At 39.9% G+C, this 11,398-nt stretch overlaps 1 protein-coding gene across 10 annotated transcripts in view; it reads left to right on the top strand.

Annotated features, from left to right (window-relative positions):
• The first annotated feature begins 66 nt into the window (after window positions 1-66).
• The window catches only part of PRIMPOL (primase and DNA directed polymerase), a 52,181-nt gene continuing 40,849 nt past the window's right edge, over window positions 67-11,398 (top strand). For 4 of the 10 annotated variants that reach the window (XM_070460080.1, XM_070460078.1, XM_070460073.1 and 1 more), the window contains exons 1-4: window positions 67-375; window positions 6,015-6,256; window positions 7,520-7,617; window positions 8,811-8,940. In XM_070460080.1, the coding sequence (XP_070316181.1) occupies window positions 6,074-6,256; window positions 7,520-7,617; window positions 8,811-8,940 (411 nt within the window). In that variant the 5' untranslated portion in view covers window positions 67-375; window positions 6,015-6,073. Of the gene's footprint in view, window positions 376-5,105; window positions 5,271-6,014; window positions 6,257-7,519; window positions 7,618-8,810; window positions 8,941-11,398 lie in introns of those variants that run through there. The other 6 variants (XM_070460079.1, XM_070460077.1, XM_070460075.1 and 3 more) reach the window with 5 other exon arrangements.

The following is an 11,398-nucleotide window of genomic DNA, read 5'->3' as shown; positions in this document are numbered from 1 at the left end:
CTCATGGGCCCGCCCCGCACTGGAACCCCGCCCCTCACGGGCCCCCGCCCCGCCCGACAACTCCGCCCCCTCACGGGTCGGGCCAGACCCCAGTTCCCCGGACGCTGTGTAAGCGGTTCTCGACCGCCGCTTGGTTGTGGTCCCGGTTCTGCTCTAGAACGCCTCCTCTTTAGAGGCCCGCGCGCTCCCCCACTTCCTGCTCCGGCCCAGTTCCCGCGCTCAGTTTGAAGATTCCGTCCCGCCCCGGAGGCAGAGCTGGTGTCCAGCCAGCCGCAGAGGAGCCACGGGTGCCGCCCCCCGCGAGGGTTTTGGAGGTAAACGGAGGCCGGACCCGAGGCCGGAGAGCAAGACGTTCCCAGCGGGCCTTCCGGGACGGTAAACCGCCTCTTCCCGCCGATTCTCACTGCCCCTTCCCCCACTAGCCCGCCAGGCTCTTCTGTCCACGTGGTCATCCAGGCAGGAATTCTGGAGCGGGTTGCCTTCCTCCAGGGGATCTTACCCCCCAGGGGTGGAACCCAGGTTTGAGAGAAGACCAGTGTTTGGCAGTCCGTTTGTTGCTGCATAAAACTGAAGACTAGGACTTCCTCCCAACCTGAACAGTGGTTCGCATGCAGTTATTTGTAAGAGATAACTAGTGGAGTAGGTTTTTTAAACCCGTCCCATCACCCCATAGTGAGGCTCAGATCCCTTCCTGTGCTAAACTCTCTTACCATAAATGATGCTCCAGTTAAAGCAGTAGCGGTTTTCTGTCTTTTGTGTAAATTACACTAATTTACTTAGTTTAGAGAAACTTTAGAGGAAAACAGTTGGCAGTGTCATCTCAGTTTTGAAATTTCTTTTTATAAAGGTGTCTCCCAGGTGTCAGAACTTGATCTGGGCCTCCAAGGGAAAGACTTTGGGGGAAGGTGGGCGGCACTCCAGGTGAGGGAAATGTGCAGGAGTGGGCCAGATCTTGCAGGCAGTGGTCATTATGGTTCATTTGGTGAGAAGGCTGAACAATAAGAAATCAAATGGGCAGTGGTTTAGGGCCAGATTTTGAAGAGTTTGGACTTACTGAGGTGAACTTGAGTATGCGTTAAGTGAAGCTCTGAATCATTGAGTGTCTCTAGGAAGAGTTATGTAAATTAAAAAAATTTTTTATTGGAGTACAGTTGAGTTACAGTGATAATTAGTTTCAGGTGTACAACAAGAGTGATTCAGTTACGTGTATATTCATTCTTTTCCAGATTTTTTTTCTCACGTAAGTTGTCACAGAGTATTGAATAGAGTTCCCTATGCTTCTCAGTAGGTCCTTGTTGGTCATCCGCCATCTATATAGTAATGTGTATGTGCGTTAATTCCCAAGCTCCTGATTTATTCCTCCCATTCCCGTCACATTTCCCCTTTGTAACCATAAGCTTGTTTGCAATATCTGTTTTCTAAATAAGTTCATTTGTATATTTTTTTAAAAACTTAGATTCCACATATGAGTGATATGGTAGGATATTTGTTTGTATGACTTCATTTAGTTTGATAATCTCTAGATCCATCCCTGTTGCTGTAAATGGCATTATTTTGTTCTTTTTTATGGCTGAATGATATTTCATTGCATATGTGTACTGCATGTCTTTATCCATTCCTCTGTTGATGGACATTTAGGTTACTTCCATGTCTTGGCTACTGAAGATGGTTTTAAGGGTGATTCAGTTCAGTTCAGTTGCTCAGTCGTGTCCGACTCTTTGCAACCCCATGAAGCACAGCACACCAGGCCTCCCTGTCCATCACCAACTCCCGGAGTCCACCCAAACCCATGTCCATTGAGTCGGTGATGCCATCCAACCATCTCATCCTCTGTCATCCCCTTCTCCTCCTGCTGTCAATCTTTCCCAGCATCAGGGTCTTTTCAAATGAGTCAGCTCTTCGCATCAGGTGGCCAAAGTATTGGAGTAAGGGTGATTAGTCTGGCAGAATTAGGCTGTTTAGTTGGGAAATCCTGTGAGCAGGGTAGAAAGGTGAAAAGAATCAGAAAAAAGCAGTTACCACGGAATGTTTTCTTCTTTTACAGGAGACTTTTGGGAAATTTAAATTTGAGTTACTTTGTTCAAGCATAGGCAAAGTGATTGAAGTGGGGGGGAAGGAAAAATTCAGTATATTTAATTACGTAAAGAGTGTATTCACCTGGAAAATAAACTGAATTACTGTAAATGAAGTTTTAGTCACATACTTTATTATGAATACTTTAGCAGTGGGAGAATTAGTATAAATGTATTACAAGAGGCCCTGAAAGGAATGATATTAAGAAAACATTGCCAAATACTAGAACATTACTAAATATTAGAACTGTAACATACATGTCAGAAAACACAAAATACTGTTGAAACTATTTTCAGAACAGAGGGAGAAGTTGGAGTTGGGGAATAATAATTGACTTGTGATTAGACAAAAAGGAAGCTAGGAGAACTGGGCGAAGGCTTCAACGTGTGTGTGTGTGTGTGTGTGTACGCGCGCTCAGTCAAGTCTGACTCTTTGCGGTCACATGGGCTAGCCCACCAGGCTCCTCTGTCCATGGATTTTCCAGGCAAGAATACTGGAATGCGTTGTCATGCCCTTCTCCAGTGTATCTTTCCAGCCCAGAGATCCAACTGTCATCTCCTGCAATGCAGGCAGATTCTTTACCACTAGCATGGAAGCCAGTAATCATGAAGCATGTGCCGACTGTCCAGCTGCCCCAGGGACCGGGTGGTAAAGTGTCAGTAGATGAGCAAGTCTAGCCATAAACCTAGGGAAACCAAGGCTGTTTAGGTTGGCTTTCTGGGTCATCTCTGCACCCCCGTTCTCACTGCCTTCTCTCACTAGAGTTACTCTAAAACACTCAGCCAGCCTTTTTTTTTAGCCTGACCACCTTTAGTTATAAAATCGGTATTAAAAATGGTTAAACAATCTTTCCTGTGCAAATCTAGGAAATAAAAGCTCTCTTAAGCCTGCTATTTTTAAATGCAACAAATATTTTTCTCTGGGGCTTGGGAATTGTTACAAAAATAGTTATGGTCCCTGTGTGAAAAGGGGTTTTCATGTTTAACTGTATACATACAATAATAATAGCTTCCCCTCCAGGAGTTGAAAGCACTTCTAACGTGGTGATATATTCTCCCAGAGTGTAGGGATAAGGAATATGACAGTCCAAAACCAGAATGCCAGATGCTTTCCTGTTCACTTCCTCCGCTTTTGTGGTTCACCCCTGCTGCTTGAATAGTCTAAGCTCCAGCTGTCTTTCGACCCAGCTGTTAAAATTTTAAAACTGTGCAAAGAACATACGTATTTTGAACTTCTCTCTCTCTCTCGCTTTTTTTTCTGTTGACATGCATGGTTTCCTCAGTCTAGTAAGTGTTAAATTGGTTTTATATTGTGACTGTGACTTTCATATATACTTCTGTGGTCACACTAATATTTTTACAAAACCAGAAAAAATTTTTCCTGATACTGTAAGTGTGAACATCCAAATGGTTATTTCTAGCCAGTTATTTGTTTTATATTAGTCAATTCACATCTGATTGGATTCTGTAGTTTATTTTCTTCATTAAGTAATTGGTGGACTTTATTAAAGGTTAGTTTCATGAAGTCAGGGCTTCCCTGGTGGCTCAGAGGTTAAAGCATCTGCCTCCAGTGCAGGAAAGCTGGGTTCGATCCCTGGGTCGGGAAGATCCCCTGGAGAGGGAAATGGCAGCTCACTCCAGTATTCTTGCCTGGAGAATCCCATGGACGGAGGAGCTTGGTGTAGGCTACAGTCCATGGGGTTGGAAAGAGTCGGACACAGTCGAGCCACTTCATTTCACTTCACTTCATAAAGTCAGTTCTTATCTAGGAGACTAGTTGTCTCCTAACTGTCTAAATGGAGACTTTTATCCATGTGTGAAGCAGATTAAATTAATACTCAGAATCTATCTAGCAATAAGGAGCAGTAGCACTTATATTGAAAACACAATTGTATTAAAAATTGCCCCATCTCTTCAGTGAAATTGTATTCTTTTCCTAGGCATATCTGTTATAAAATTTATGTTGATAGAATTTTATTTCTGTTTCTTGGTTTATAATTTTCATGTGGATTGAATCTAACTCTGAGAGAATGAAATTTCTTAGTCTGTTATGAGTCAAATTTGAAATCTATGGATAATATGCCTTTTCTTTCCCTGACAATGTCATAATATTCCTACCCTCTCTTAATCTTCTAGGGTGATTGTTTTTCCTTCCAGAAAGTATGTCATTTGCTCATGAATTTATGTCATTGTAAAGTTTTCTGCTAGCATTCAAGAGTATGTTTATCAACATAATAAAGTTCTAGATATGCGTTGCTAAAGGAACATGGGGATTTTGCCTTCAGATGCTTTAGTATATGTTACTGTGTCACTTAAGAGAAACTAATATGTCTGTTTTCTGCATACATAAATTACAACATAGTTCAAACTAGTGAAGAAGGAAACTACTAGTTATTTCTATTTCTTTGTAAAAACTAGGCCAAAGCTTGCTGGCTTTAAGAACAATTGTTTGGGCAGTTCTCTGGATCTCTCACCTGAACTCACTCAGGCTTACTCGAGCATTGAGTTTGGGTGATGATTTAAGATGGCTTAACTCCCATATCTGATAGTGGTACTGGTTAACAGCTGGGGTACCTTGGTACCAGGGAAAAACTGTGAGGCTTGAGCTATAGCATGATGTTCCCAGAGCAGGACTCCAGGCTCGCCAAATCCCATGCAAAAGCACTTACTCAACCTCTGCTTGCTTCACATTTGTAGATGTGACCTTGGCCAAAATCAGTCACATGGCCAAGGCCAGCGTCTGTACGGGCGTGGTCTTAGATAGCAGCTCTTGATAGGAGGGATGCCAGAGAATTTGTCCCTGTTTTTTCTCTACACTGGCAGCGTTTCCCCTCTTCTAAAATCCTGTCCTTTTTCCTTTGTGAGTAAACCATAATCCATCCCAAATTGGGAAAGTATTGCCTGACCCCCTTACGTTGGTATGGCTAACATGGAAGCCTTGAATTCAAACAAAAACATATGTCATTAACAAATGGGATACAATGCAATCATTTCCATTTACTGATCACAAAAATACAGTTATCAAATTAACAGAGATGAAGATTGATTTGGGGCTTCCCTGGTGGCTCAGATGGTGAAGAATCTGCCTGCAACGCAGGAGACCGGGGTTCGAGCCCTGGGTCGGGAATATCCCCTGGAGAAGGATCCCTACCAACTTCAGTATTCTTGCCTGGAGAATTCCATAAACAGAGGAGCCTGGTGAGCTAAAGTCCATGCGGTCTTTTTAAAAATCATGCAGAGTTCCAAAGAATTTTTAAAATTTAAAAATCATGCTTATGATTACCATACATCCCAAACCAAAACTAACCAATATTGTAATTTCTCATTCATACACTGGGTTATCCTCCCAGCTATAGGTGTTTGAGGAGAAGAGCAGTGGGCACAAAAGGAAAAGGGAGCTAAGAATTGTACAGTGGTGCCTTAGAAATGAATTCTGCACTAGGAAATAATAGCCCAGGAATGCCACTCACCATCTGGGCCAGGTAGAGATAGCACTTGATGTAACAAAATGGTTATAGTAAAAAACCATAGTTATGCAAAACAAACAAACATATTTACATGATGTGTTGTAATTTGCAAAACATTTTCATGTTGCCTGTGTCCTCAAGACAACTACCTAAAGATCATGTTGTTTTCCCCTTTTTGCAGCTGATTACAATTTAGAGAACTTCAGGTCTCCTGCATTGCAGGCAGATTCTTTACCATCTGAGCCAGCAGGGAAGCCGGCAAACTTCATTAATGGTTCAAAACTGGAGCACTGTCAGATGAAAGAGCCAGGATCTAAAGATTTCTGGCCCACTCCTGTCCTTGTTTTATATTAAAACTTCATGTAAAACACACTGTGGAAGCAGACAGAGAAATAAGCAGAAATGAGTTTTGAAGTTTTACAAGACAAAATATATTCTAAACGCGGAAATTGACGTCCTTATTTGTTTGTTTTAGTTGTAATTGATAGAAGTCGTACATGGGACAGGATTTAGTCTTCCCACATTCCTGATCCAATGAAGAGAAAATGGGAAGCAACGCTGAAGCAGATTGAAGAACGAGCGTCCCAGTATGAGAGGACACCGTTGTCCTCGGTATACAGACCGAGGTTGTCCAAGCCGGAAGAACCACCTTCCATTTGGAAACTGTTTCATCGGCAAGCTCAGGCTTTTAATTTTGTTAAAAGCTGTAAAGAGGTAGTTGTACTCATCTTTTTCTTTAGGGCTACTATGACTTAAGATTTCCAAAAAGACTCTGTTGTCTGTCTTCATTTCAGGCCACATATTTTACCAGAAGAATTTAATTATCGTCTTTTTATACTATTTAGGAAAAATATCCCTATGAGTCATTAACCATTTACTTTATATTAATAATGAAAAAGGGTGACATATCCAGTGCCAAATAGTTTTAAAAATTTGTAATGACATAGAAATGAAGCTATGCTTAGAGGAAAAATGACTATTCGTGGACTGAAAATAATAGTATGAGTTTAAGAGTAAGACTAAAATAATACCCACAGAAATATCAGCAAGGAGAGTGAGTGGTGTGTGGGGTTTTGAGGATGAAATTAGGGATCAGAGATTTGAATTTGAACAATGGCAAATGAAAATGTCTCAAATGTCATAGCTTAGCATTGATAAGCCCTAGAACTTAAATCATCCTACCAAAGCACCCATGTTTTTTTCTTTCTTCTGTCCCCTTTGTGTTTTGGAGTAGTAGAGTGGATTTCTCATAATTTCCAACACATTAGGAAAGTGGGAGGAAGAAATGCTTGCTACATGCTGGCCTTACAAAGGGAATGGTACTCAGAAATAAACAAGCAGCTATGTATTGCACATCGTTTGTTTGTGTGTTGGGCCCTGTTGGGAATATAAAGAAGTATAATGAAAAGATGAATGTATCCAGCATAAATGAAATATATTTTGATTCCACTCATTAAAGATATATAAAAATATGCTAAAAGTTTTTAAGGAGGAGGACCTTCTTTCCCTAGTAACTTGTTATAGTTAAGCATTTTAAAACTTCCTTAAGCTTTTGAGATTAACGTATAAATATATTTTTTAAGTGGTTCCCATATGTTTTTGTATGTTCTAGGGAATTTATTAATTTTAGCCCAAATTATAATAGTGTTCAGGTAGTTTTAAAAATTACATAAATTAGTAAGTAAAATTACAATAGGAAGTCAAACAAATGATTACAAAATATTTATTTTTTTCCTTTTTAGTCTTGATGTTCTGTTTGTACCTTAAACATGTATTACCTGAGTGACTAAATATAAGTAAAAACAAATAATTAGATTTTGACTGGCATTGATTTAGTGATTCATTTTCTTGTTTTTAATAATACAAATGTTTTCAGTTTTTGAAAATTTGAATGGTAAAATTCTATATGAACATTTAATAGCTATAGTTGATTTCGAATTTGCATTTTTACTAACATTTGATATTTTTGATTTTATAAAGGAAGTTCATGTGTTTGCTTTGGAATGCAGAGTGGGTGATGGACAGCGTATTTACCTCGTAACAACCTATGCTCAACTTTGGTTTTACTATAAATCCCGGTAAGTAGCTTTTAAAAGAGAGCACGTTGAAGTTACATTTCCTTCATTTGGAAATGCTTGTGAAGTTAAATCAGGCTGCCTGGGCTCTCATAGTTCGCAATCACCAGTTAATTATCCCTTTACTATTGGAATTAATTCTGAAGTTTCCTTGTCGTAAGCAACACTGAATCTCACCAGGTGCTAGAAGAGAAATTGTGTATATGTGGAAATGCCTGTACCACGTGATGACACAACTCCCCCATCACTTTTTTTGTTCAAATTAGTATAAATGTTTTATTTGCATATGATGTCCCTAAGTAGTTTATCAATCAATTCAGCATCTGTTCTTAATAACCCATATTAAAGGCATACATCTTTTTTCAAATTACTCAAATGACACCTTTATTTTTAGTTAATTTTCATTTATGGATGCCTTTCAATTTTCTGTCACCTGGACAGAGCCATGAATTCTGTCAGTTTTTTCCATTTCTGGCATCTGTTGTAGAGATCTCTACAAATAGATAAATCTATATATATGTCTTCCCCTGGCTAACTTCACACCTTTTTCTCCCCTGAGCATTCTTAACATTTAAGGCCAGAGCCAGGGCGAGACTCAGAGGAGAGTGGGCCCATTATTTTTATTGCTTCTTCTGTTTTACCTTTCCCTTAAAGTCATACCCTTCTTGGTACCAGTGAGAATGAATTGCAAATGTGAGCATTGAAAGCTCCTTGAAGCCAGATGATTCAGAATGTGTGTAAGCAGTTTTTAAAAAAGTCTTAAGGAAAATATGAAAGTTAAAATTTTTCATTAAAAATTTCATGGACTCCCAAGTATATGTGATCCCGTGATCCCAGGATCCCAGTTTGAGAAATTTCTCTTCTCAAACAAAAGTTGCTTCATGGTAATATCAAAAGCAAATATAAAAGTGATGTCTGATATCAAAATCATCTGTGAATAAATAACGGTATGAAGTTAGACTGTATTTTCGTTAAGTAATGTTACAGAATGTGATTATTATATCTTGTTTGATGAAGACTCTTGATACTGTGATCCATAAACTTGGAGTCAGCAGTTCATTTTATCTCGTCTTCACTATGTCATAGTTATATGTCATTAAATCACAGTTAATATGCTATCTTGAGATATAAGAGCAGCTTCTGTGCTTTAAAAAGAATGAGATATAAGCTTAACAATCTTGAATTATTCAATTCAGAAGAAATCTGTTACACTGCTATGAAGTCATTCCTGAAAATGCTGTGTGCAAGCTTTATTTTGATTTGGAATTTAACAAACTTGCCAATCCAGGAGCTGATGGGAAAAAGATGGTTGCATTACTCATTGAGGTAAATTTCAGACTCAGGTTTTTCTCCGTATATCTACTTGTATAGCTTTTCCTCATTCAGTCATTAAATGAATTAAACAAATCCAGCCCATGTAACGTACAGGTTCAATGTTTCTCCTCCTTTTTCTTGTTACTCGTACTTTTGGCTTTCATTTCTTAATGGCACTCCTCAAAGTAAACTTCTGAAAAGGAGGAAGTTTCAGTTTATGTCTGGATATTTCATAGTATTACTGTATCCAGTTAAAAAAAACAGAGAAGTGGCAGTTTGGGAATTTTCTGTTTCTTATATATTCTTTTACATTACAGTTGATTCTGAATATTAAGTGAAGTAATTTTTACAGTAAAAATTGAGTTCTGAAATAAACTTCAAGAAAATTCAGATGAAAATAGTATGAGAATTTTTGAGCTGACAGAAATTTTGGAAACTCTTCTTACCTCATCATAAATGAGGAAGCTAAAGGCTAGAGAGACTTAATTCCAGTTCCAGGTCCAACAACTAGTTACTCGCAAAACCTGGTCTCAGTTCAGTTCAGTCCCTCAGTCGTGTCCGACTCTGCGACCCCATGAATCACAGCACGCCAGGCCCCCCTGTCCATCACCAACTCCCGGAGTTTACTCAAACCCATGTCCATCGAGTCGGTGATGCCATCCAGTCATCTCATCCTCTGTCGTCCCCTTCTCCTCCTGCCCCAATCCCTCCCAGCATCAGGGTCTTTTCCAATGAGTCAACTCTTTGCATGAGGTGGCCAAAGTACTGGAGTTTCAGCTTCAGCATCAGTTCTTCCAATGAACACCCAGGACTGATCTCCTTTAGGATGGACCGGTTGGATCTCCTTGCAGTCCATGGGACTCTCAAGAGTCTCCTCCAACACCACAGTTCAAAAGTATCAATTGTTCAGCACTCAGCTTTCTTCACAGTCCAACTCTCATATCCATACATGACCACTGGAAAAAACCATAGCCTTGACTAGATGGACCTTTGTTGGCAAAGTAATGTCTCTGCTTTTTAATATGTTATCTGGGTTGGTCATAACTTTGCTTCCAAGGAGTAAGTGTCTTTTAATTTCATGGCTGCAGTCACCATCTGCAGTGATTTTGGAGGTCCAAAAATAAAGTCTGACGCTGTTTCCACTGTCTCCCCATCTATTTCCCATGAAGTGATGGGACCAGATGCCATGATTTTAGTTTTCTGAATGTTCAGCTTTAAGCCAACTTTTTCACTGTCATCAAGAGGCTTTTTAGTTCCTCTTCACTTTCTGCCATATGGTGGTGTCATCTGCATATCTGAGGAGATTGATATTTCTCTGGAAATCTTGATTCCAGCTTGTGCTTCTTCTAGCCCAGCGTTTCTCATGATGTACTCTGCATATAAGTTAAATAAGCAGGGTGACAATATACAGCCTTGATGTACTCCTTTTCCTATTTGGGACCAGTCTGTTGTTCCATGTCCAGTTCTAACTGTTGCCTCCTGACCTGCATATAGGTTTCTCAAGAGGCAGGTCAGGTGGTCTGGTGTTCTCATCTCTTTCAGAATTTTCCACAGTGTATTGTGATCCACACAGTCAAAGGCTTTGGCATAGTCAGTGAAGCAGAAATCGATGTTTTTCTAGAACTCTCTTGCTTTTTCAATGATCCAGCGGATGTTGGCAATTTGATCTCTGGTTCCTCTGCCTTTTCTAAAACCAGCTTGAACATCTGAAGTTCATGGTTCACGTATTGCTGAAGTCTGGCTTGGAGAATTTTGAGCATTACTTTACTAGCGTGTGAGATGAGTGCAATTGTGCAGTAGTTTGAGCATTCTTTGGCATTGCCTTTCTTTGGGATTGGAATGAAAACTGACCTTTTCCAGTCCTGTGGCCACTGCTTAGTTTTCCAAATATGCTGGCATATTGAGTGCAGCACTTTCACTGCATCATCTTTTAGGATTTGAAATAGCTCAACTGGAATTCCATCACTTCTACTAGCTTTGTTCATAGTGATGCTTCCTAAGGCCCACTTGACTCCACACTCCAGGATGTCTGGCTCTAGGTGAGTGATCACACCATTGTGATTATCTGGGTCGTGAAGATATTTTTTGTACAGTTCTTCTGTGTATTCTTGCCACCTCTTCTTAATATCTTCTGCTTCTGTTAGGTCCATACCATTTCTGTCCTTTATCGAACCCATCTTTGCATGAAGTGTTCCCTTGGTATCTCTAATTTTCTTAAAGACATCTATAGTCTTTCCCATTCTGTTGTTTTCCTCTATTTCTTTGCATTGATAACTGAGGAAGGCTTTCTCATCTCTCCTTGCTATTCTTTGGAACTCTGCGTTCAAATGGGAATATCTTTCCTTTTTTCCTTTGCTTTCGCTTCTCTTCACAGCTATTTGTAATGCCTCCTCAGACAACCATTTTTGCCTTTTTGCATTTCTTTTCCATGGGGATGGTCTTGATCCCTGCCTGCTCTACAGTGTCACGG

The sequence above is a fragment of the Odocoileus virginianus genome, chromosome 32, assembly GCF_023699985.2.
Source record: "Odocoileus virginianus isolate 20LAN1187 ecotype Illinois chromosome 32, Ovbor_1.2, whole genome shotgun sequence".
NCBI classification, from domain to species: Eukaryota; Metazoa; Chordata; class Mammalia; order Artiodactyla; family Cervidae; genus Odocoileus; species Odocoileus virginianus.
Note: the sequence above shows the minus strand (reverse complement) of the source record. Positions and strands in the feature narration are given on the sequence as shown.